Here is a 27,458-nt window from a genome sequence, read left to right as displayed (position 1 = left end):
TTCCAACGTACAAACTGTCTCAAAACCATTTAGATATTTTTTCGGAGTAGTAAGACAAAAAGGTGGATGGAACAACAATCCCACGATTTTAAAATTTAAAGGAGCTTATAAGAACGCCTTTCTGGTTGAGGGTTCTGGCTGTGCAAATGTCTTGGCTCGTGATAATACTGTGTCACCAAATTTTTCTGAGGTGACAACAAATTTTCTCCAAGCTAACAGAGGACATTTATATATTGATGGGTCAAACCTATTGAGAGACACCATCATTCACTATTTTGGCTGGATTTGTGTACGGAAACTGCACAAAGTCCTCAAATGCAATCAATGCAAACTTGCACAAGAAAAACCTCTTAATCACAAGAGTTTTCACGACTACTGCATTACGACCACGTCGACCAGAGGATTAATTGTTAGAGATCATGGTAGTTTAATAAATCCTTCGGAGAGTGTAGTGAAAATTCTTGATCTCACCAAAAAATGCCTGCGGATGCAAAACCTTGAAAATATTGGTGGTACTGCTTCTAAAACAATTGCTATCAAAATTTAATCCCTCGTAAAAAGGTGTCTGATGCGTGAAAACATTTTTCCCAAGAAATTGGATGAAAACATTGTCTGAACTTTCAAGTTTCCAAAGTTATTCGTATTTTTAATGAAAAAATGAAAATGGAAGCTGTTAGAAAAAAGCTTACCAAATTGATATTATTTTAAGGACAATAATAACAACAGCTAAGCCTACAATTGCTTCAAAACATATTTAATATTATAGGCCTACTTTTCACAATAAATAATATAAAAACAATATTTAAAAACATTTTCATTACCGCGTCTATGCGCACAAATTCATAAGCAATTAAAGCAAATGAGAAAAATTTAGCTTCAGCAAAGCAGACGACAGATAATTATTTCGTCTCAAGCATTATAGATGGCGTTACCAACGAATGATAAAGTTATCGTTTAAAAAAAAGTGGGCTTGGAAATTGAAAAATTCGAGCGTGGCTGTGTAATTCTAGGGGCTTATATGTTCCAAGTTCTTTGAACATATAAGCCCCCTAGAATTACACATCAAATCTACGCTTCGCGCGCCCGGTTTTTTCAACAAGTATACTTTATCATTCGTCGGTAGCGCCATCTATGTGTGTGGCGCATAACTAGAATTTCTATATTTTATTTTTTGCGCGAAAATGAAACATTTTCAAACTTTTTGGCGGGAAATAGCGCGATTTCAAAGTGCTTTTAGATTAATACACTAAATGTTTAAATATAGTTTTTAAACGTTTAATAACATAATATAAACTATTTATTATTGAGAAAAACACTTTCTTGCGGTAATTTCAAAGTGTGCGAGTAAAAAATGGGCAAAAAATGTTCAATTGAGGAATGTAAAAATACACGGAGGAATAAAAATGTTTCTTTTCTTTGCTCCATTCAATTGATGAGCTATGGCTGTAAAGCCTCACAGCTCCAACTTGAACTGATACACTGATAATATAGTAAAAAGGTTGTCAAAGAGTTTAAATAGAGAAAGAGTGGGCTGGCCAACTACTTCGGTAGGAATGGAGTTCCAGATGGGAACAGTCCTCCTGGCATAAGTAAGCAAAGCGCGAAAATTGTCCCACAATTTTACATTATTTTTATTACTAATTGCAACTTAAATAAAGATATCCGGTTGATCAGTCCAGTTTGTTAGTAAAATGGCTCAATGCCATTGGAATATCAAATTGGTCTCCAGGGAAAAATACCGCGATTTGTACAGGGTTGCCACAGAATTTTCAGAACCAAATTCCCTGACTTCCAGGTTTTCCCTGACATTTTTCTTAGATATTCCCTGACCTTTTTAGGCCGAAAACGTAAATTTTTGCAGCACGTTTTAAGTGCTTTTAATTAAATAAACCCTCTACATAGAGTTTTCCCATGTATTTGTTACCTTAAAATGATTAAGAAACATAACAGTCTAAGAGGTTTTTTTAAAGGCATTTACTTGACATAAAAACAATTCTAGACAGCATTTTTAAGGATTGCTCAAGAGTTCACTCTGTGTTAAGAAGAGAGCATGAGGAGAAAACTTTCATTACTCTTTCAATAAAGACATCCCCAGAAATTTTACTCACTTAAATCAATTTCCCTGACTTTTCAACCCATTTTTAAATTCCCTGACTTTTCCAGGTTTTCCAGGTACTGTGGCAACCCTGTGAGCAATCATTTTCAAATATCTGACTATAGGAAAGTCACCAAAATAAGTTTTTTGTCACTTGGGCAAAACCGCTATTCTACATTACTTTTGCGTGTACCCACAAACCCACGCCTAAGAGATGGAATTATATTTTATTAAAGAAATTTTAGACTCCAACGGTGTTTTCAAACTTTTAATCATTAATTATGGAAAACATAGTCGGGCTAGCAAAAAGAGCGATAGTTTAGGGTCATCAAAATCTGTTGATATCTACTAATATATTGTTTTAATCAAAAACAAAAATTACCTTCCAACGTACAAACTGTCTCAAAACCATTTAGATATTTTTTCGGAGTAGTAAGACAAAAAGGTGGATGGAACAACAATCCCACGATTTTAAAATTTAAAGGAGCTTATAAGAACGCCTTTCTGGTTGAGGGTTCTGGCTGTGCAAATGTCTTGGCTCGTGATAATACTGTGTCACCAAATTTTTCTGAGGTGACAACAAATTTTCTCCAAGCTAACAGAGGACATTTATATATTGATGGGTCAAACCTATTGAGAGACACCATCATTCACTATTTTGGCTGGATTTGTGTACGGAAACTGCACAAAGTACTCAAATGCAATCAATGCAAACTTGCACAAGAAAAACCTCTTAATCACAAGAGTTTTCACGACTACTGCATTACGACCACGTCGACCAGAGGATTAATTGTTAGAGATCATGGTAGTTTAATAAATCCTTCGGAGAGTGTAGTGAAAATTCTTGATCTCACCAAAAAATGCCTGCGGATGCAAAACCTTGAAAATATTGGTGGTACTGCTTCTAAAACAATTGCTATCAAAATTTAATCCCTCGTGAAAAGGTGTCTGATGCGTGAAAACATTTTTCCCAAGAAATTGGATGAAAACATTGTCTGAACTTTCTAGTTTCCAAAGTTATTCGTATTTTTAATGAAAAAATGAAAATGGAAGCTGTTAGAAAAAAGCTTACCAAATTGATATTATTTTAAGGACAATAATAACAACAGCTAAGCCTACAATTGCTTCAAAACATATTTAATATTATAGGCCTACTTTTCACAATAAATAATATAAAAACAATATTTAAAAACATTTTCATTACCGCGTCTATGCGCCCAAATTCATAAGCAATTAAAGCAAATGAGAAAAATTCAGCTTCAGCAAAGCAGACGACAGATAATTATTTCGTCTCAAGCATTATAGATGGCGTTACCAACGAATGATAAAGTTATCGTTTAAAAAAAAGTGGGCTTGGAAATTGAAAAATTCGAGCGTGGCTGTGTAATTCTAGGGGCTTATATGTTCCAAGTTCTTTGGGCATAACTAGTTAAATATCAGCAACAGTTGAAAAACCTTGGCCTAACTTTTAGGGTGGTCTGCTACAGTATAAGGTACAATTCGTTCAGTAATATAAATCGGTTACATAATAATAAAAATATAAATTTAAATAAGATTTGCAAACGCTTCAGAAACTCCCGTTACTCGGACCCCGAGTCCCCGTCTCCCGGATACACTAAAGACCGAGGCTTAAACCTCCTGAGCGTCCGTGTATCTCGCGGCCATTTTTGTTTACATGGGCTGTCACTACAGGGTAGGAAATAAGACAGGTTTACAAGTCCCAAACCAGTTTATTAATTGCTCGGACCAGTTTATTTATTCCAAAAGTTGGGGTCAGTGGTATCAGGGAGCACTTTATTAATTATGGTTTTTGGAAAAAATTGACGGTGGGACCAGTTTATAAATTCGGGGTTCCTTATTAAAATTTTTCTAGCTCAACACATTTTCTACCAATTCTACTCCTAGGTAGTTAGTACTCCTTGGCTACAACTTCCCTACAAACAGGGCTGGACATAAGGCACTAGTCAAGGCATTTGACTACTAAAAAAATGCCTTGACTACTAAAAAAATGCCTTGACTACTAAAATAAATCGAAATCTGGGGGCTCACTAGTCAACTTGACTAGTAAAAAAAATATCCTTATGTCGAGCCCTGCCTACAAAAGTTTTGTATTCTATTGACTATTGATCTTGTCTAGCGTCTATACTCTAGAATGAGTCTCTTGTAGTCGACAGTCTAGACCATAGCCAGTACTAGTTGTCAGTAGTCGTATTTCTCAGTAGTGTATGGTCACATTACAAGATTTTGATCTGGCTTACTGATAGCGAGAGAAGATATTGCCACCGAATTTATGCAATAAGGAATAAGGATAGTTCAGAAAAGGATTAAGAACTTCAAATATCATTAGACATGTTGATTGATATTTAGTGGCAACTAGTTGAAAAATTGTGATAAGAAATAAAAGTTAACTGTTATGAATTGTTATATGCTACTTTTTCCAACAGTAAAAAATTCAAATTCAATTAGAATTTTCAGCTTCTTTACTTTTGTGTCTTTACGTGCTTTTTATTCTCACCATTTTAGAAATTTAATTTATAGTGGGACCGGTAAAATAATAATTAAAACGAGGGTCACTGGTCCCAAGGACCACCACCACATCCGCGACACCAATTCGCCGCCGCCAACTCCGAAACAGACGAGCGCCTGAAAGGCTCAACCTATGAAACAGCAGCTAAATCAAGTTTTCACCATAATTAACAATAACCTCATGAAGGACAGTATAAATAATGACTTTAAACAAACTTTTCACCACAATAACAATAACCTCATAAAGGACAGTATAAAATAGTGACTTAAACGAAGTTAAATCTGAATTACAATCTACCTCATTAAGCTCAACCAAACTGTTACAAATGCATAGCGCAATATTACAAGTTGCCAATGATCTTCGAATTTTATTGTTAAACCCTCACATTATCTTAAGACTCATACAGTCACTGGGTTTTAATCTCACGGGAGAGTATTGCTATATTCCTAATTCCCGCCTATTCCAAACACAACCTAGATGGCGCCCCATCCTCAGATATCGATTGATTGTAACCCCCATTTTCTAAGCAGGCGATATAGACAAAGAGAATTTAGAAGGGGAGAGAATTTAGAAGGGGAGTGGAAGGGGTGGTTTGGAATGTAGCGCAACGTCGTCTGCTAAACGTTATCTAGGCAGGTCGATTTCCGGTATGATGCGTTGGTAACAGAGATATTTTAGAACACGTGACCGGAAACTCGCCTACCCCAAAAAGCTCAACGCGACATCTTGTTTGGGCGTCATCACGTTTAATAGAGTCAAAGGGGGGGCCTTCCACTCCCCTTCTAAATTCTCTCTGATATAGGAGAGAACATTTCTCACTTCTTTATCCGCACTCAAGCGGCATCCTTGCCACCCAATGTAACGATTGACCATAATCATATGGTAGAATAAATCTTGGATATTGATTAGTATATCTCGCCTAATTAATCCACCAAGACTTGAACACTACAGTTAATTACTTATTTAATTAAACTGTAAACCAAATTCTTACTAGATTGGTTTTATTCATAATCGGAATGCTATTTTATAAACAATGGAAAAAAACCTGAAAATTTTAAATTTGTCGGGGTCAATGAATATAGTAATACTAATTCTAGTCACTAGAGGGCGCCGCGAAAAGTGTAATCTGGCCGGGGCCATCTTGTTCTACATAGTTTGGGCTAAAATAGGGTTACACATGAGGATTTTTAGTACTATATTTCCTATAAAAACACACTTTTTCTCGTATAAAATCCTATGATTAATATTATCCTATAAGGAATTAAAATTTTTGGCTTACTCCCTGGTGTTGCCTTGGGCCCCAGCCCCCTGGTAAAATAATTGACCAAATAATACTTTACAGTAAGAAAACAAATTAGTTTTATTATAGATAAAATGTAAGCGGTATTAATTATGATACTTCGCCATCAATAAAATGACCGCTCCGAATGAAATTCATTTCGAAACAATGAAAATGTACTGTTCTTAGGAAAACGAGTATTGTGATAGAGGTACCTTTTGTGTTGGAAGATGTTACTGTTGAAAACTTTAGAAGGTCTGTAACGAGAATTTCTTTTTGACGCGTTTTACACACGTCAACGATTGTTGGGAGGGGGGGGTTGTTTGCTTTAAAATTAAACGTCCGCCGACTTCATTACAGTCTCTTTAATTTTTATCACTTATTATACGCACATCTCAATTTACAATGACAGGGTGTTGTTCGTAAGTGGAATTCATGTTCTTTGAGCGCGAGAAAAAATGAGGTGGGGAGCTATATTATATAACTCACCGCACTAGGCCTTTCTTCTTTAACTTATTTGATATTGGAACATCAAATTGACTGATCAGACTCGTATTTATTTTGAAAAAGGGAAAAATCTTATTTATTAGACAGCTAAGAAAAAGAGTTAATATAAAGATTAGGCTTTCACACATGAAGTACGTGAGTCTATCTTTTCCATAGCTTTGGTCATGGATTTTATGACTTTACCGAGGTAAAAACTAGCAGACCAAAAAAAAAGCTTTAAAACAATCATAAGCCTCTAACCGTAGATAACTTCTTTAATACCAGACCAGTCGGCGACGGCTCCAATGCTATTTTCTTGCATTGGACATCAAATCGAGACCTAACCGCGAAGCTCGGAAGGCAAATTTGCGGTATCGTTCGGTAGTCGTTATAAAATATTCAACGTTTAAAAGCTCAAGTTTCGAAAATTTTCGAGTCATTTAATAAGTTTTCAACTAAATATTTTAAGATTTCTTTAGTGTAATATCAACAGAAAAGTAGCTCTAAGAATGAAATTAGACTCGAAAACTATACTAAGCCTTGGCTAGGTATCAGCGACTGAGCCTGAGCGGTCCATCTTGAGTCGCCTGCTGCCGGGCCCGCTGCAGCCGCGAGAACAGTAAAAATTCCTTTAAAAAAACAGATTCACGGCGTCTTAAATAGTCTAAGCAAAAGTTACCCAGATGGATAAGATCTTCGTGCCTTACTCCCAAATAATTTTGGTATTGTGAACAGTTTTAACTAAAGAATATTAGAAACCCTTCTCGTTCTTTATAGTAGTTCTCGAATTCATGTACCTGGTAAATCGGTTCTTAAGGTAGAGAAGGCGTAAGGAGTCGCGTTACCGAATTATTTTCCTCCGTGTGTGGAGAGGTTCTTTCCTAGGAGCTTAGAATAAATCGTGTAACTCGTCCAGAGACATGTTACTCACTTTAAGTGTGAAGCCTAATCGGCTCCTGATATAATAGAGCCCCTACGATATGAAAAACATCGTTTAATTTGTGGTGGAAAGAATGAATCGAATGAGTGAAATTCATCTTGATCTTTGAGCGCGTAAAAGCGGGAAAAAACTTGCGTGGTAGTTTAGCTCTGATTCATTAGGGCATTTTTTCAACTACTCTGCGTGTACGCTACAATGACTAATAAAATGGTTAAGGAATATAACTATTCGCATAGCCTTTTCTCAATGTACCATTTGTTAAAATTAACGACATAGCTCAGGAAATATTAAGCGATTCTCATTAATAATATTTTGTATGAAAAGTGGATGCCGAAGAAAAACTTGGGGAACGATCTTTTGATATGATAAAACAAAATATAGGGTTATGTTTTAACTCACGATATATTGTGTCAGATCCTCTCGGTCGAATGTCTCATCTCCAGTGTTCTACTGGCTAAAAAATGTATTCTCCTTATTTGAACACTTTCAGTGGGGTTCTACGCAACCTTAACGTCGTAAATTTCAGAACTAGAGTCAAAGGCGAAATGAAGGAAATGTTTTCTTATCACAAGCAACTTCATCAAGTTTTGACTTTTGAGTTATTATTTTATCTTAAAATGTTATACCCGATTTCCCTTGTTTCGCAAATTAACAACGTTTTTTTTGGGTGCTCTAACTGCTCCTTGAAGATACGAAAATAAATCCGTCAAAGAGTTTCGGAAACATTAGAGAGCAGCCCACCACCCCAAAACGGCTTACATTCTTCTTAATTTTGTCCCGTAAATTATTTGTGTATGGATTTTGAAGTGTTTAATTTACTACCCGCACGTTTAATTCACAATGATAAGATGAAAGTCAAGGGAAAATGAAATTTTTCATTATGTGCATAAAACGCGGAGAAAACTCTAGTTTTAATTATTTTTTACACGAATCTTTTAATTTACAATGATAAGGTCCTAGTAAGTGAAATTCATCATTTTGATTAAGTGCATAAAAACGAGAGGAAAACTTTAATTTTGAGTATTTTTTACACGCAACGTTTATTTAATGAAAAGATCAAGGTAAGTGTTATTAAAACTTTTCAGTAAGAGCATAAAATCGCGAAGAAAATTTTGATTATAATTATCTTTTACACGCATCTTTTAATTCATAATGGAGGTGCTGGTAAGTGAACTTCATCTTTTTATTGAGAGGAAAAAACCGGATAAAGTTTACTTTCAATTATTTTTTCACACATCGTTTAATTCGCAATGATAAGGCATAGGGGGTAAGTGATATTTATCGTTTTCATTAGGTGCATGAAAACAAGGACTAAACTTTAATTTTTATCATTTTTACACGCACCTTTAAAATCACAATGATAAGGAGGACGTAAGTGATATTTTTCTTTTTGATTTAGTGCATAAAAACGCAGAGAAAATCTTATCTTTTACATGCACCTTTTAAATCACATTGATAAGTTGGTTTTAGTAAGTGAAATTCATCCTTTTCTCAAAGTGCATAAAAACGCTGAGAAAACTTTAATTTTAACTACTTTTTACCCGAATCTTTAAATTTTTGATAAGGTGCAAGTAAGAGAAAATAAACTTTTTCATTAAGTGCATAAAACGAGGAGAAAAAACTAGTTTTAATTATCTTTTACTCGCATCCTTTAATTTGCAATGATAAGGTCCTAGTAAGTTAAATTCATCATTTTGATTTCGGGGTAAGCAATATTGACTACTACTTCATTATCATCGTTAGGGTTAAGATGTACGCAGCGATCGGCTTGGGTTACGAGTAACATCTAGCTTCGTCTAGAGCTCGACATTTTCTATCCATTATCCACAAATTGGTGGATAACCGATTATTTATAAACAAATTTGTGGATTATAATACGATTTAACATGTAAGTTCTGAGGATATGGATAAAGATAAAATAACGTGGATAATTGATAGATAATGCCGAGCTAAGCTTCCCAGTGGCAAAGCTTCTACCAAAGGTTCCCAATTGGGACCAACTTATGTATTCTAAATTTCCAAAAATTGTGAAAGAGGCGTACGCTAGAACTCCAACGTCAACAATAGCTATTTTGAAATTGATTTTAGAAATTAAGTTTCTTAAAACGACTTAACTAGAATTAAGGTAAATTGAAATGATTAATATCTATTATATTTATTTATTTAAGAAAAACCTCTCAATTGGGTAGATAACCCTCGACTCGACTCGGCGAGATTTGTTTTGTTTCCCCAACTTGTTTGTTATTGTGGAAACGATAACAGTACATAGAGGTAAATGTAATTATTCGCGAGTTGGTTTTGCAGACTAGACCTATAAAATATTTTGTAAACATTTTCTTAATTCATTCATTAGTAGTATCATTATTGTAATTTAGTTGATTAACTTTTATATATTTTTTATTGTTATTATTATTTTATTGTGCCAATTCTAAAATTCGAGAAAATTAAGTTGTTTGTGTAAAATTTGGAAAAATTGTTATTCATGTATTTTTAAAAATGTTTTCGTGCTAAAATATAATTTTGAGGGTAAAAAATGGTTCAAAAATAGAGCACCCTGCTGGGGGTACAAAGACTGAAAAAAGTAAACCAGAAGCAAACTGTAAAAACCCTTTACGTAGGTAAAGATTGAAAAGAAAGTTGAGCGGAACATTACCTTAAACGGCTTAGGGAATTCGCTAGCTCTCATTACTGAGAGCACCGTATTCCCCACCACCGAGTGGGCTAAATTATCCTCCAACCATTGCCCAGTGAACGAATCCTCACAGGAGTATACTAAGGCCCCGGCCGTCAGGCTAAAATTCGCAAAGCGCGGTAGAGGGCTCCCCGAAGGTATCCCATCCAGCGCCCCTAGAATCGCCTTCTGGATTGGGCCCACGTCTTCCTCCGCGATGACCGCCGTCGTATAGCCTTTTTTAATTTTACACGGAATTTTATTCCGTTAAAAGTTTAGAAACGGCACCAAAACCCCTGTCCCGGACGCGTCCGCGAAACGAACGCTTACGATAAGAGAGGGAAACCGGTCGCGTCCGCGAAACGTACGCTTACGATGAGAGAGGGAGATCGCTAGCGTACGCGGTGGCGATACGAAGCTCCGCGTAGAGAGAGAACTGCCTGCCTGGTATATTAGTGAGAGGGGGAAGAGGGAGAGGGGGCATCCCGCTCGGAGAGAGAGGAAAGAAAGGTAGTTTAAATCTCGCGGGCTTTTTTGAGTGAAGGGAAACAAGATGATAATTTTCGTGCACTACTGCACTTTGTGCGCGTGATACCTCAGAGATTATGCTGGATGGTTAGGTTAGGTTTCGTAAAATAGAGGGGACGCTTTACGGTCATAGTGATTTCTGGTTTAGGGGATCCAGGATTTTGTTTAAATACATTATTTGATTCGTATGGCTTTTAAAAATTATACTTTAGTGGGGTGCACAATTTAGTTTCATTAATATTATTTGAAATTTGACGTTATTAGAAATTAAAGGGATACACGATTGTGTTTCAGAAATGTTTTTAGTTGTACGATTTATTGGAAATCAACTATACGGGGGGTCACGTGAGCCGTGTAAAATTACTATTAAGGCCCAGCCCTTGGGCCATCTTGTTTAATTTTACACGGAATTTTATTCCGTTAAAATTTAAGAAAGGGCACCAAACCCCTGTCCCTGTGCCGGACGCGTCCGCGAAACCGGTTTTGAAACGAACGCTTACGATAGGGGAGAGAGAGAGGGAGCCGCGTCCACGAAACGAACGCTTACGATGAGAGAGAGAGGGAAAACGAAAGTGTGCGGGGGGAGAGAGATCGCTAGCGTACGCGATGACGATACGAAGCTCCGCGTTGAGCATGAACGCTGGATCTCTAAAGGGACTGGTAAACGGAATAGATTTTTCTCTATAGCACGTTTGCTTTGTAAAAAAATAAATAAAAAAACGGGTACGGCCAAGGTCGTTTAAATTTCTTTTCAATAGGTTTATTCAGAATCACAAAAGACCAAATTCACAACCCCCATCCCTTTCCCCGACGCTATGCTAGAGAGGACTCGGTTTGTACAGTGGAAGGCGGGCGTTTTCCGGTCCCTTTAGAGATCCAGCGTTCATGCGTTGAGAGAGAACTGCCTGCCTGGTATATTAGTGAGAGGGGGAAGAGGGAGAGGGGCATTCCGCTCGGAGAGGAGAGAGAGAGAGAGAGGAAAGAAAGGTAGTTCAAATCTCGCGGCTTTTTTGAGTGAAGGGAAACAAGATGATAATTTTCGTGCACTACTGCACTTTGTGCGCGTGATACATCAGAGATTATGCTGGATGGTTAGGTTAGGTTTCGTAAAATAGAGGGGACGGTTTACGGTCATAGTGATTTCTGGTTTAGGGGATCCAGGATTTTGTTTTAGATACAGTATTTGATTCGTATGGTTTTTAAAAATTATACTTTAGTGGGGTGCACAATTTAGTTTCATTAATATTATTTGAAATGTGACGTTATTAGAAATTAAAGGGATACACGATTGTGTTTCAGAAATGTTCTTAGTTGTACGATTTATTGGAGATCAACTATACGGGGGGTCACGTGAGCCGAGTAAAATTACTATTAAGGCCCAGCCCTTGGGCCATCTTGTTAATAATAACCATCTTTTCTGAGCTGGCGGCGTCTCTATAGAACTTCGCCTTTTTCGACGCCGCCTGCAAGAAGGAGATAGAAACGCGTTTTATAAAATCCGCCGAAGGATGGGGAAAAAAGGGGGTGGTAAAAACAATTTTCGGTACGTTTAGTTTTAGGACGCACATCCTTTGCGCAAGGGGGATTGACCTCCTCGCCTTATCTCTCTACGTCAACTGTGCGTGAGAATGCAGCGCTCAGGCACCGCGGTGTACCGTAGATTTACCCCCGTTTTCACCACTCTTTCTCTCCTCTTTGGTAGCGTCATCTACGTAAACTACTAGTTTAGCAACAATTTGGAATAAATAGTTATTTTTGTTAACTCTCTATTAAATTTAGTTTTTTAATTTTAAATTTTATGTATGATCAAAACAGTTTAAAATTACTTCATATGTATTTAAAATTAGGCCTACATGATGGTGCTAAATATAGCCTAGATCTGACTTAGATAACCCGCCTTCATTCCGACTCTCCGAGTATTCCACCCCCATTTTTGCTTACATTACTCCCCCAGTTCAGCGCGACTTTTGAAGAAAATTCGAAGGAACCGAAAATTAACATTAAGTTTTATGGGAGGAGGTAGGTTTTTTGCCAGAACTTTTGTCCTATTGATCCAAATGACCTTAAATTGTAGTGAGACCAGGGAGCCTATTCTCTAAAAATCTAAATCATTTGGACGATGATCCAAATCTAAACGTTTGGATCGGCTCCATTTGAATAGGGCGCTTAAAACCGTATTCTCTAACCCAAATCCAAATCGACATTTGGATCTCCCGCCAAACCTTTATCCAAACCAAATGTACGTCACTTCCTCTTTCATTACGTAATTTTACTTAGTGTTTATTGGTCAATTCTTTTGCAGCATTTAATATAAAAGTAAATGTTTTTAAGCCTTGGATTTTTGCATGTTAGATTGTAATAAATTTGTACAATTAAGAAACCTCTTAATTTGATAGTTTAAGCTTATTAGGCCTAATTAATATTAAGTGGGAAATTAATTTGAATGAAAAATAGGTGGATATATTTTATTAATTGGGAAATAATGCACACATTTTTATATTTGAATTTTAGAAGTTAATTTATTATTTATTTTGTGTAAATAAAATTCATAATTAATTTCACTAAGGCAATAAATTAATTACCTACAAAGAATTAACTAGTACATATGTTTAATATTAGAATTTAACTCGTTTGAAAACTAATAAAGTTTTGAACCGGTTTTTTTTAATTTAGTAAAATTTGTGATTGTCGATTGGTCAATATTGTATATTAACCAATGGTGGAACCAATTTTTTTTTAAACTCAATGAAACTGAAATATCAATGAATCATCTACTGAAAGAGGTATCAACCTATTATTTTTTTTAAAAAAAGAAGGTAAATAAGGACTAGATGGCTTGCTGCTTCAAACAAGATTTTTAATCATGAAGGGAATATTTTGTTAATTTTAGTCAAATTTAGACATTCGGTAATCGAGTTGATATGAATAAAGCCCTTTTTACTCATGTCTATTTTAAACTTAAATCACAAGTTTCGCTTACCATTTTACAAGCATAATAAACACTACTGAAGGACGCAAATCTATCTGTGATCGGTAACAGTGACCAATATAGCAATTTGCCCAATTAATCGGTTTGAACTTCATTTGCACATTTCTATTCGTTAATTTGAAATGTTGCGAGAAATTTGAATGGAATATAAGTTGATATCTCTTTCAGTAGATAATTTTTGATGTTAATATTTAAAATTCAAGGAGTTAAAAAAAATCGGTTAAGTTACGATATGGGCTTATGATGGTAGTCTGTTTATAAGATTAAATCGTTACTTTAAGTGTCACTAGACAGTATCTACCTCCAAAATCGAGAGTTAGTAACTTTATAACCATCTCATCACAGGATATCCGAGGGTCAATTTCTTATATCATTGACAATTTGGCAAGGCCTAATACCGTTTAGCTTGACTTTGGCCGTCAAAATCCTTTTAAAGCATAGATCATAAGCCACTTCGATAGTAATTTTCGCGCATGCGCAGATCGAACATAGGATCCAAAATAATCAAAATGGAGCAAGAAATCCATAGAGAGTCCCTAGTGAAGCTCAACATTAAGAAATTAAAAGTATTATGCAGCAATTTGTCAATTAATTGTAAGAGTAAATGGCGAAAGAGGGAATATATTGAGGCAATAGAAAAAGTTCTTGACGAAAAATGTCAGAATCAAGTTTTAGAGCGGTCATCTAACTTAAGCCTTGGCGAGAATTATGGCCCAGCATGTGTTGTGGAGGAGGTAGGCAATGAGGATTTTAATTGTACGATTGGAAATGTTTCGATTATAAACAATGTCCCAGAAGCATTATGCACTTCAACGCCAATTATTCGCCCGAATAAGAAAAGAAAGGGCGAGCTATTGCTAAATAGTGGATGCCATAAATATTTCAGAGGTAACATCAGTGTGTTACTAGATAAGTGGTATTACAACGTAAATATTGTATTTCAGATCTATGCGATAAAGATGGGCCAGAACCAGATGAAATTCCAAATTGGTCGTTAAATCCAAACCCAACTGTTATTCCAAAAATAACATCAGTTGATGTTTATAATTATTTGGTTCAACAGAAGTCAAACATCGATAATGCCAGTAATAGGCATTTTAAAGGTTTTAATCGAGCCGCCAATGATATTATTAACGGAATTGAAACTAGTCTGGTAGGGAAACAGTATTTTATGTGAGTTAGTTAAAATAATTATAATTATTATAGGTCTATGATCAATTTCTCTATGTGAAGTCTCGTTGTTACCCCTCAATGAGATCAGAGAGCTATCGCGTATTCGTTGTTCTAGACCAATTAGACTGTATTATATGTGGTGGTGGATGCGAATGTGCAGTTGGGTACGTTGTGAACTTTTATACAAAATTTATTTTAATAACCCTCGTACTGATTTTGCCAATTTATAATACTTCTTTCAGAAAATATGGAACATGCAGTCATGTTGGTGCGTTATTATTATTTTTGGAAAGATACAGCGAAATGACACCTGGAGAAATCGAAATAGCATGCACTTCCACTATCTGTGGCTGGAAGGCTCCAAAATTAAGAAATGTTAATCCAAAACCACTGAAAGAAATTTCATTAAATCGGCCAAAACTTTATTCCAAGAAGAATAATGAATCACTTGAAGAGGATAAATGGGAAACATTCGATCCAAGACACCCTGATGACAGGAAAAAAGACCCTGAAAGAATTAAACGTTATGTTAGAACCCTTGTGGAAATTTATCCTCAAACTGGTGCCAAACATTTCTGGGACCTAGATGATAACATTCTACCTAATAGTAGTAACGAGATTTAAATATCAACCTCTGGGTACGAGTCACCTAGTGTGATTAATGAAATCTCAGATTTGGTTTCACAATCTACAAATCTTATCCATCATCCAGGTACATAATTAATTTACTTATTAAATGATTTTAAAGTTAAGACGTTTTTTTCCCATAACTTAGCGTTGACGTTCCAAATAGTCAGCGACTCTGCATTGGAGGAGTTTGTCAAAAATCAGAAAATTTCTGAAGAATTAGTGGACTTTATAGAAATGGAAACAAGGAATCAGTCTTCTAGTAGATTATGGAAAAATTTGAGGATTGGACGATTAACAAGTTCCATGTTTGGACAAATTTTAGCTTGTAGAGGAAAAAAGTTCCCTACATCAATCGTGGATTCTATCTTGCATCCCTCGAAACTAGGTGGCTAAGCAAGACTCCCACCTGCTATTCTTCGCGGAAGAAATTTAGAGCCTTTAGCTAGAGAAAAATATGAAAAGTTATTCAATGTGAACGTAGAACCCAGTGGATTATCTTTGATGGCAGAGTACTCATTTATTGGTGCTAGTGGAGATGGTTTAATTACGGATGAAATGGAAAGTACTCCGGGAGTTTTAGAAATAAAATGTCCCTCTTCAATTAAAGGAACAGACATCAGAAAACTTGAAATTGCAACTTTCCAGTATTTTGCTTGAAAAGAAATAATAACGGAGTAATTGAGCTAAACAGAAAGTCTCATTATTATTATCAGGTACAAGGAGAGATGGCGGTTAAAAAACTACGCTGGGCAGATTTCGTGCTATACACAGAATCCACGGAAGACGGGCTATTTAGGGAAAGAATTTTGTTTGACAGTGAACTGTGGAACACTAAACTTTTTCCTAAGCTTAAAAGCTTTTTCACTAAATATATTGCTCCATTTTTCATGGAAAGTCAAAACTAAGTTCCTTAAACTTGTTAGTGATATTTAACATTTATGCAATCAAAACTACGTTCCTTAAAATTGTTTCTGAAATTTTTTATTTTTGTAATAAAAGTTTTAAGCATGCATACTTCTCTTAAAATTTTTTCAAGAACTTAATCCGCCATGGTTACTAAATCCTTCTGTATTTGAGTTAATTAAGCGCACTATTTTTAGTATTTTTACAAAAGTGGTTCATATATGTTTGTTATGAAACAACAAACAGCAAAAATACTGCTTGACATTTTTGCTATTGCTAAGGGCATAATTCCATCAAAAATATGAAATTTCTTATCCCTACCTATCGCTCTCTCTACATAAATTCTTAACTCTGCAATTCTTCGAGTATCAATAATTTCCTTTTCTGAAAATTGAGGCTTATATTTTAGAAAAGGGGGCAAATTCAAGGTGCAGTTTTTTTCTTTAAGTAAGTCTTCAATCAAAAAGCCTTTATCAGCAACCACATTATCAAATTCATCTAGCATCATTATTAGTTTTGAATCATTTGTTATAGCTTTATCAGATACCCTTCCTCCCCATCCTTCAGATACAAAAGAGATTACCCCACCAGGAGTAATGCCTACTAGAAATTTTATTGTATTATGTTGTTTGTAATTTGAAAATGTAAGATTTTGCGCTATTAACGAAGTCGAACGTTCAATGAAAAGTTCAGTACAGTCTATTATTATTCGCGTATTAGGATATTTTAAATAGCATTGGGGCATGTACTTATCAACTAAAGCTTTAGAAGGAAATGGAAACATTTCTTTTAGTTCTAGTTCCATTAATTTAATCCATGTTTGAAACATGTTGGAAAATGTTGAGGGTGATATGTTGAAACGATCAGCGATGTCTTGCGCGAATAAGCCCACTTTAAGCCTCATCATCACTGCCAAGAACTGGTCAATTAACGGAAGTTTAAAGGACCTCTTTTTTTCCCAGGATATTATGTCTTTTTACCTCTTTTAAACATCATTTTCTCAGCTTTCTCTTGGAAAAAACTATAAAAAATTGGTTATAACAACCCTAAAAATTTACCAAAAATTTTCACACCTGAAAAGCCACAGGAATACTGCGTAAGTCGGTAAACCAGTATAGAATTTGGTCATTTCATCATTATCTTTCAACTTATCTGCATTCCAAATTTGCTGTTTCAAGCGTTCTTCCAACTCCGATATCGTTTCACGCAAATTTCTATTTTCCATTTCTAAATCAAGGTGGTCTGTCTGTGTTCCTTCACTAACTCGACTTGTTAATATAGGCGCGGATTTGCGTTCCGATATAAAACAATCACTCTCTATTTGCTCAGATATTTCTTTTCCACCAGATAAAGTTCCACTGCTGGGGATTTGGGTAGGCATATCTTCCCCTAATGACATCAAAGTTTCATTGGCAATTTGAGTAGCCATTTCTTTTCCTTCTGACATCAAAGTTTGAGCGGGGATTTGGACAGGCGTTTCGTTAGCTTCAAGATTCATAGTTTCAGAAGTTTCTTTCCCGCTTACATTTCTCCCCATGTAATCATGAAATCTGAGAGAAGTAGCAAGCCTTCTTTCGTGTACACGTTTACTCATAAATTGTTTATGCTTTTTATCCTATATTACAATTATTTTTCAAATATTTATGTTAGAAAAACCAAGGCTTAACAAAATTATTAGCATTTAACATCTAATAGCATTAAATGCTAGTCACAAAATTATTTTTTACCTTAATTTTGGTTCCTTGCCGCCCTTTGATGTGCTAGTTGAAGTTTGGCTTCTGAAATCTTAATAAATTTAGACAATTTCAAAGTTGGAACCCAATCCGGATCACTGGGCTCCCAGCCTGGAAATCCCGATATAAAATGTTCGCTGCATATTCGCGAGTTTACCGTTGAGGTATAGTTTTTTCTATTTAATATTCTTCCCCATAGTTTCACTCTGGCGACCGGAAATCTATGTAAAATAATATTTGGCATTCCACTTCTGCTTTTACAACCGACGACACTACAGCAAACCATCTCTTAATTTTAGTATTTGTGATTAAATTGCAACAGTTAAAACTACCATAGGAATATCTTTATGAAAAATATGCAATGGCGGCTGTTGGATCCGTCCTCCCTTCTACGCATGCGCGATGGAGCCCCCCATTTCACCCCCAATTTTACGTCGAAGTGGCTTATATAGTATCCACCCTTGATTTTCATTTCGCAACACACGTTGGATTCATAAACCTCGACGCACACCACGATTAGAAGCATTAAAATGCAAAAACAACACACTGACCGCATACATTTTTAGTAAATAACATTAATCACTACAGCTGTTTTCGGGGCTGACAGACGGCGTCACGGACTCTCGGCGATAAAGAAAAAGCCTTCGGGCCCATTAAAGGGGGTAGTTCGTAAATACCGACGTTTTAACGCAATTATAATATTGAAATCTTATACAATTAAGTTAATTTTAAGAAAACAAAGCACTACTTTCAAAGTCTAAACTTTAAAAATACGACGATAAGAGAAGGCGAAGTAACGGGCAACGAGAGGCAAACATTTAAATGGCAAAAATTAACGGTGAGCCAAGGCTTAGCGCAATTTCACCGCCTTAAAAAAAGTGCCAAGTTTAGAAATAGATTGTGGGACAATAAAAACGTGGAAAATTATGATATTAGGCTTATATTAAAGCTTGAAATCTACTTCATATTATATTTAAAATCCATCCATAAACAAATCCTCAAAAAATATGAAAATGACCACGAAAAAGAACCCACTCTCAAATTTTTCCCCTTAAAAAAAATGGCGGCCACAAACGGGGTGAAAAAGGCGAAAAGAGCTATCCAAATGACGATTTGGCCGGCCATTTGGCTTGCCAAATGTTTGGATAGGGTTTGAACCAAATAAAAAGGGATTTGGAGTTACAGAATACGGATTAGTGTCATTTGGGGTGAGCCGACCCCAAATCCAAATCATTTGGATTAGGAGCGATCCAAATGAAGTTAGAGAATAGGGTCCCTGTCTTCCAATGTGTTTTATTATACTTAGAAAGATTAAAGCTTTTTTATGTAGAAGGGTCCCTGTCTTCCAATGTGTTTTATTATACTTAGAAAGATTAAAGCTTTTTTATGTAGAAGGGTCCCTGTCTTCCAATGTGTTTTATTATACTTAGAAAGATTAAAGCTTTTTTATGTATAAATTATTTTCCAAGGCCAAAATGATGATATCTTCGGATCTACTGATACAAATGTCCTGAAATTTTACTAGAGCTCGGCATTATCTATCCATTATCCACGTTATTTTATCTTTATCCATACTCGAAAATTATCCTCAAAACTAACATGTTAAATCGTATTATAATCCACAACTTTGTTTATAAATAATCGGTTATCCACCAATTTGTGGATAATGGATAGATAATGCCGAGCTCTAAATTTTACCCTGAGGTGTGTTACAATCTATTCTATTATATTAAATAGGATTCAAGGTTTTAGCGTGGATAAATATTTTAATAAAAATTAACGTCTAATGTAAAAACATTAAATTCAGTATTTAATCCACAATATCGTTGGATTTAATGGTCTAAATACCCTGAAATGTAAATGAGAGGTATGTTACAATATATTCTATTCTACTAAAAAGGAGTCGATAGATTTTTTAAATAAAAATTTATTTCCAATGTCAAAATTGTAAATTCAGTACTTACAAACGTTTTCCAAGAAAAAAACCACATCCCCATCCTTGCCAAAACAGGTCTTTTAGAGAGTAATAGATTATACTGAATTTTCAATTTTGACATTGGATATTATTTATTAACAAGTGGAACAAAAATGATACTTGAACTTCATATGATATTATTTTTGTTTTGCTTTTGCGCTTCCAGTTGCAAAAGTATTGATCTGACCCTTGCTGGCAGGCTGGCTGGGTGCCTTTCCCCCCTTTTTCGCGTGCAAAATTAGATTTAAATTTATGAATAGCATTTAGAACCATACTTAAGTGGCTTTGCAACGTCAACGTATTTTATTTATTTAAGAAACTATTAAGATTAGTCATGGTAAGTAATTGATTACTCTTATTATAAGTTAAAATCAACAGATAATTAAATAAATTAAGAACGTTTACAGGCAAATTTAAACTTCAAATAATAATTTTGGTTTGTCAAAAATTGTATGTGAAAAGAACCTTGCTAACTGCCTTGTCCAATTTATTATTAACGGTTATTTGAGTAATCAGACGCAAAATTTTAATATGGCCGGGGCCATCTTGTTAAAAATAACATCCTATAATTCACCTTACGTGACTCCGCCGCCCATAAAAAGTTTGAACTCTGATATTGAAATATCAAGAATGTTTTAACTTTCTTAGAAAACGCTCACCTGTTTTGCTTTAAACTAGCCTACCGGCTTACATTAGCCCCTAATTTTTTTGATTTTTAAATGTAGTAAATGCACACCGCATTTAGACTATTTATTACGTGATCTTAAAGGTTTAAAATTTAAATCTTGGTCATATTCTTTTTCAGAGGAAGCGTAATTATTAATTAAATTGGAGCTTGTATTTCACATTTAATTGCTCATCATATTATTGAAATTCAATGGTAGAATTAAGGGATTTAATAAGCAAGAAATGGCTATACTTGCGAATCCTTACTAAGGGAACATATTTGTTGATTTAAATAAGCGTGTAAAAGAGAAATTTCTCAGTTAAATTAGGTTTGTCTTATAATTAGTATAAGAATTGACCAAAAAAACATCACCTAATTTTCCTTTTTCACCCTCCCATTCAGACACGTGGAAATTGTTGTTCTTATTGTTATTTTATTGTCTACGCAAAGAGTTACGATAAATTAGTCATTTTTCCTTTCTCTGAGAAGTATGTAGTTTTTTAAAAGTTCCAAAAAGAGACTTAAGGCGGCTCGCTTAAGGCCCTTTCAGGCGATCCAACATATTGACTCATCTTGAAGGATCAACTCGAGATGAATCAACTAGTTGGATCGTGTGAAGAGACGCTGGATGAGTTGAGTCACCAAAAGAGTTGGCTAGGAATAATTGGATCAGTGATCCAATTTTTGCTGACTCAACATTTTAATTTCATTTCTTCAGCCAATTAAAACTAATTACAAAAAAGCCTCTTTCGCGGGTTATTTCGTAAGTTCCAAGGTAGGTGGCGCTGAAAAAAATCCATTTGACGGTAAAAGTTTAGTCGTGTGAAAAGAAGGATTTACTTTACTTTACTAACCTTCAAAGTTGGGTTAGTTGATACAACGTTTTGACCCATCAAGCTGAGTCAAAAAGTTGGATCGTCTGAAAGAGCCTTTAGTGTATTCAGTGCAGTTATTTAGTTTGTATTTGGGGGCACAAACCAAATTCCAAGCATTTAAGGCTTATTAGCATACCGTTCATCACTATTGCACTTAGGGAATATGCAATGCTTCATACCCAATGTAATAAAACGGTTAAACTAAAACCCTGAACACGTAACACTATACTCCTGGGTAAAAATTTAAATAACTAAGCGCGCAGGACCAGTGGACCACACTATAAACTGTAGCGGAAGACCAAGTCAAAGTTCACGGATTATATCTCTTTCAGGGTAGATGGCGCTGAGGTTCGTGTTACTAGTTCCAGTTCAACCCCCTTTCCCCTCACAACTCACATAGAAGCCCGTTATTTATTAGATACTGTTAGTCACGTGGAAATAACTAAAGGTGGGTCTGCATAAAACACGGTGATTTGCAGTGCAATCGACATGACAAGTGTTTACGTAAATTTAACATGAATAATATCTGTTAAACCTACGATTTTTTTTCTCTCAGTGCACATCTTGGCCCTTGCCAAATTCTTCATTGCCATTATGCCTTGATGCGAGCTGTGTAATTCTGTTACCATCTCTACTTGACAAGCTTTCGGAATTATTATTCGGTTTCCTCGTAGTATTATGTTTTCGTAGTTTGACAATTCCAGTCTTGCTCGATGGTAGGTCTCTAGGTTTGTCGGAATCTTCCTGCTCGGCCATCCTTCCCTCATGTATTTTGCTACCAGCTTTAGGTCGGGATCTTGTTCCTTAACCGATATGGGACCCTTATCCATCTCTCTTAGTAATAGGACATACTCCATTTGTACTGGCGTAATATTTTGTTCCATCGGTAGAAGTAATCGAGCGTCGGCATTTCCGTTTAGCGAACCCTTCCTAATTTTTATCTCATAGCTATATGACGATAGCAAAAGAGCCCAACGCTGTATTCGAACTGCTGCCATTTGTGGAATTTGCGTCTTCGCTCCGAATAGCGTCACTAGCGGTTGGTGGTCTGTATGAAGCGTGAACTTCTTCCCATACAAATAGTTACGAAATTTCATTACTCCAAAAATTATTCCCAAAGCTTCCTTCTCTATTTGTGAGTAGTTGGGTTCTGCCGTCGATAGACTTCTAGAAGCGAATGCGATTGGTTGATCTTCCCCCTTGTCGTTCAGGTGAGAGATCACGGCTCCTAAACCTACCGGCGAGGTGAACTTCTCGTGAAACGTCGTAGTGTACCAGCAGATTCGAGGTTAAGATAGATGTTTTGGCATCTTCGAAGGCTTTCCGTCTAATTCCATTTTTCTTCCTTTTGTAACAACTCGTAGAATGGTGCTAATTTTCTAGCGTTGTTTGGTAAAAATTTGGAGTAATAACTGAATAGTCCCAAGAAAGCGCGAAGTTGTTCAACGTTTTCTGGTAGGGGTGCTCCTTTGATGGTTGTCTAGGAGGTGTCCTAAGAATTTGACTTCTGTTTCTAAGAATTTGTATTTCTCTTTCTTTAACTTCAGTCCATTTTCCCGTAATGTTGTCAGAACGGCATCGAGGCATTTTAGATGTTCTTCGCCGTTTTGCCGCCAAGCAATATGTCGTCCTAAAATGGCGAGACATTACGGTGATGCTGTAAGATTCTTTCCATGTGTCGCTGGAAAATTGCTGATGAGGATGATATTCCTTGAGGTAATCGGGTATATCTGAAGAGACTCTTTGTCGTGTTTATCACCGTGAATTCTCTAGATGGTTCGTCGAGCTCAAGTTGGTTATATGCTTCATTTAAATCTAATCTGGAGAAGTATTGACATCCCGCTAGCTTGGAGAAGATTTCTTCGGCTCGAGGCAGTGGATAGACTTCTGTGTCCAAGTTTGGGTTTACTGTCGTTTTAAAATCCCCACAGATTCTTATGGAGTTCCTTTTTGCTGTTATACGTTGGCCTTCATCGTGGTTTTTCTGTGTCTGAACCTTCTGGACTGGTACGATTGGTGACGCATACTCTGAAAAGGCTACTGGCTCCAGAATTCCAACTTTGACCATTCTTTGAATTTCCTCTTCTACATCCTCTTTCATTGCATACGGTATTCGACCACGCTTTTCAATATTTCGGTATGACATCAGGCTTCAAATGTAGATGAGCTTGCACGTCCTTTAACTAGCCGAGCTCCGGCGTGAAAAGGTCTGTGTTCTTGTCAAAATTGGTCTGTAATGCCATTCTTGGTCTCATCTATAGATTTTCTCCTGTCTCGAGGTCTGGTTCACTCTTGCGGAATGGAATATCGATGGGAGAATGTTCAATGACGAGTATAACCACTTCCTTCCACATAGGTTTGGTCCGGGTCCATGAACTATTAAGACTGGAAGATTAGCCGTTTTTCCGTTGAATTTTACTGTAACCTTTCGTTTCGCCTGTAATTTTTAGGCTATGTCCGGTGTAGGCTTGCAGTGGTGCTCGATTAAAAGGCTGAACCTTGTTCTTGTACCTCATTTTGTCGAACCAAGCATTTACTTCTTTAATCTTGTATTAAAGTTTTTTCCAAGCTTTCGTAAGACGTAAGACTTGACTCCACTAATTTAATTTCCTTCGTCAGGCGTCCTTAAGTATAGTTGTAACTCACGAGCGTGGTGTTGAAAAAGTTCTAAAATCCATTAAAGCATTACAATAAAACTAACTAGTTCCGCGTCATTTTTCCAGAGTGATCTCTATCGGCTCTATCTCGAGATCCCTGACATGCCCCTATCGGTCAACTCGTGAACCAAGTCTTATCAAATGTAGGTGTAATCTGTAGGTGTAATTACGTTGTTACAACATAAATAAATCTTATATTTTAGGTTTCTACCTCTTCTAGAAGTACCTTAGGATTTTCATGATCGGTCAGGGAGCGAAATAATGAAAGTTTGACTTTAGGTATTTCGTAAACTATATTAGGTACAAACTTGCAATTTGCGATAGAGGTATGCTCTGTAAGCAAATATTAGTTAATGAAATTTCAGACTTTAGCCTTTAACTGAAACGAAGATACCGGGTCTTAAAAGTGCCTAAGCAGCTACGAGAAAAGAGTTTAGTTTTTTTTTGTTTGGAGTGGTTTTGGCGAGTGCACGGAATGCTGAATTTAACGGACCCACCTCTGTGCACCCAGATATTATACCTACCAATGAGTTGGTGAATTTTTCAAGGGGCCTGACGCACAACTTTTCCCGGAGTCCGCAAAGTCTCTCGGCAGCCCTGAAGGCCAGTGAGTGTAGGTTTTTTAAAAAATGTGTGTAAAAGATAATTAAAACTAAAGCTTTATCCGGTTTTTTTTTGCACTTGATGAAAACATTGAGTTTCACTTACACGCTCCTTATCACAGAGATTTTAAAGGTGCGTGTAAAAATTATGAAAATTAGAGTTTGTCCGCGTATATATAAATATCACTTACCCGCGCCTTATCATTGCGAATTAAAGGATGTGTGAAAAGATATTTAAAACTAATGCTTAATCCGGTTTTTTGCTCTTAATGAAAAGATGAATACAACTTACTATATTCTTATCACTATGAATCAAAAGAAGCGTGTAAAAATATTTAAAATTAAAATATTCTCCGCGTTTTTATGCTCTTCCTGAAAATGATGAATATCACTTACTAGCCCCTTATCATTGTAAATTAGAAAATGTGTGTAAAAGAAAATTAAAAAGAGTTTTCTCCTCGTTTTATGCACTTATGAAAAGTTTATTTCCTCTTACTTGCATCTTATCAAAAATTAAAAGATGCGGGTAAAAAGTAGTTAAAGAAACGTTTTCTCAGCGTTTTTATGCACTTAGAGAAAAGGATGAATTTCACTTACCAAAACCAACTTATCATAGTGAATTAAAAGGTGCATGTAAAAGATAAGATTTTCTCCGCGTTTGCAAGCACTTAATGAAAAAGAAAAATATCACTTACATCCACCTTATCATTGTGATTTTAAAGGTGCGTATAAAAATGATAAAAATTAAAATTTAGTCCTTGTTTTCATGCACCTATAGTCTGTCAAACGAAAGAAGAGCCCTGAAAAATTTGTCCAAATTGGTGTCGCTACCATCGACCCCATAGTACTTTATCAACTTGTTTTGTTTTGTCAATAGTCGTCTGTATTATAGTCTGCTATAAACAGATAGGCTTAATCGCAATAGAACCAATACATTTTGCAATATATGGCAAGTACTTTAACTTATGTCATTAAATTATATTGCAATGCTTGTTCAACAAAGATAAAACTGGTGTTTTTTCGTTAATTTTGTTTTATATTCTTTAATACTCGATGATCGTAAAAAACCATGAACCATAAACATATTAAATATATATTGCAAAATGTATTGGTTCTATTGCGATTAAGCCTATCTGTTTATAGCAGACTATATGTTTGCTTGACGCGTTGAGTCCAGGGCCGGAAATAAGAAAAAATTCTTATAGGACATGTGTCCAGTGACCCCCTATTTGACTAGAAAATTTATTGGACATTGTCCTCTGGCATGTGCAAAAAAGGTGTCGCATCTTCATAGTCAAGCTATCAAAACTTCGGAAAATATATTGGTCAAAATGTCCAGTGACCCCCTTCGTTTTTAAAAAAATTTATGGGACATTTTTAAATTTTATTGGACAATGTCCCGTGTCCTGTGCTCATTTCCGGCCCTGGTTGAGTCTCAGTTAGCCGCTTAGCTCGCGCTCCGATTTTCGCTTTCGCTTTTCGGTTCTTTCACCGTTCCGCATCCGGTTTTTTGCACCGATCGCGTTCTAAAGTCTTCCATTCACGGTATTTAAACTTAATTTCCTGTTATTTACACTATTTTTCGCGTTTTCAAAGTTTTTAGTTTGGTTCTACTGGCCGCGGTTTGCCTTATTTCTTAGCTCGTGTCGTTTGTTCCGCCGGACTCATGACTGGGTTTATTCCTATAACTGTATTTGAGACCTGACTAACAAAATCTAGATTTTTGACCTCTTTGTTGCTTAGCCATTATGGCTGGTTCTAAGGATACTTGCATTGTTTGCTCGGCTGTTTTTTTCGGAAAACAATCGGTTGTTGTCTGCTCTGCTGGTTGTGGCAAACGTGCACATCAGAAATGTCTCAAGGAGAAAAGTTTGACTTGCGCCGCTTGTAAAGCAAACAATCGTGCCTCTCGTGGTTCCGTCGGCAACAACAGTGTTAGTGCCGAAAGTCACTTAGTTGGCGCGGAGTGTGATCCCTCCACGCCTGTTCCGTTAAATGCGATTCATGATGCATTGAACCATTTCTTGATGGCCGATAGCCTTACTCGGGACCCCAACTCTGTCTCTGATCGTATCCTTGCCAAACTGGATGCCGCTGAAAGTTTCAATGCAACTCTTTTGGCTCGTATTGATGCTCTTGAAACCAAAGTCGCTACCTTGGAGCGTGAGAAATCGGAGAGGAGTGCTCCACTGTCATTTGCCAACGCTGCCTCCCATCCTCAATCTTCATTCCTCCCGTTTGCTGTCCCCCCGGGACGTTTTCCAGGCAACACCTCAGTTACCTCTGCCGCTCATCTGCCCCGCAATGACCGATTGGCGCCTTCTGTACCAGCTAGAAAACCCGCCAAGCCCGTGCAGACTGGATCTGCTACAACAACCAAGCTGAAAGCTGTTGCTCGACCGTTGGGGGGCCGTGGCCGTGCCCCTAAAGCATTATTTGTCAGTCGACTTGACAAAGATTTACTCTCTCAGGAGTTAGTAGAGACGCTGGCTGATGAAGTTGGAATATTGACAGCGCATTGTATTCGCCTTAAGCCCAAGAACCCTGACGCTGACCATTCTTCGTTTTACGTGACTTGTACTGATGCCACTGAGTTTGAAAAACTCTCGGATCCCTCTATCTGGCCATTACATTGTATACTAACTGATTTCAATGGTGTTCCCCGGGATACTCACAAACATAGCTCTGAACTTGGTACTACTTCTGCACACCCTTCTGATTAATCTCT

General features: G+C 36.4%; 1 protein-coding gene and 2 long non-coding RNA genes across 4 annotated transcripts; 2 read left to right on the top strand and 1 right to left on the bottom strand.

The window, feature by feature from the left end:
- Positions 1 to 1,802: 1,802 nt before the first annotated feature.
- LOC149707843 (uncharacterized) lies at positions 1,803 to 2,771 on the bottom strand. Its single transcript, XR_016379910.1, has 4 exons — positions 2,478 to 2,771; positions 2,109 to 2,394; positions 1,979 to 2,032; positions 1,803 to 1,924 (listed from the first exon to the last, which is right to left on the bottom strand). It is a non-coding gene; the product is annotated as an uncharacterized LOC149707843 (long non-coding RNA).
- Positions 2,772 to 8,027: 5,256 nt separating this feature from the next.
- On the top strand, positions 8,028 to 10,295 carry LOC149707842 (uncharacterized). Its single transcript, XR_016380585.1, has 3 exons — positions 8,028 to 8,388; positions 8,486 to 8,594; positions 8,693 to 10,295. It is a non-coding gene; the product is annotated as an uncharacterized LOC149707842 (long non-coding RNA).
- A 1,206-nt stretch (positions 10,296 to 11,501) lies between these two features.
- Positions 11,502 to 23,348, top strand: LOC149707841 (uncharacterized). Of its 2 annotated transcripts, none has more exons than XM_089864116.1 (4): positions 11,502 to 14,668; positions 14,722 to 14,852; positions 14,931 to 15,400; positions 15,464 to 23,054. In XM_089864116.1, the coding sequence occupies exons 2-3, from the start codon at positions 14,767 to 14,769 to the stop codon at positions 15,310 to 15,312; spliced, it is 468 nt and encodes a 155-aa protein (XP_089720242.1). In that variant the 5' UTR covers positions 11,502 to 14,668; positions 14,722 to 14,766; the 3' UTR covers positions 15,313 to 15,400; positions 15,464 to 23,054. The 2 variants fall into 2 exon arrangements, with proteins under 2 accessions (XP_089720242.1, XP_089720243.1); XM_089864117.1 differs by lacking the exon at positions 11,502 to 14,668 and adding an exon at positions 23,245 to 23,348 and having other exon boundaries at positions 14,685 to 14,852; positions 15,464 to 23,187.
- The last annotated feature ends 4,110 nt before the right edge of the window (positions 23,349 to 27,458 follow it).

The sequence above is a fragment of the Phalangium opilio genome, unplaced genomic scaffold (assembly GCF_054372755.1).
Source record: "Phalangium opilio isolate 3A_F unplaced genomic scaffold, DU_Popi_V2 ptg000013l_1, whole genome shotgun sequence".
Lineage (NCBI taxonomy): Eukaryota > Metazoa > Arthropoda > Arachnida > Opiliones > Phalangiidae > Phalangium > Phalangium opilio.
The sequence above is the reverse complement of the archived record's forward strand: the minus strand, read 5'-3'. Positions and strand labels throughout refer to the sequence as shown.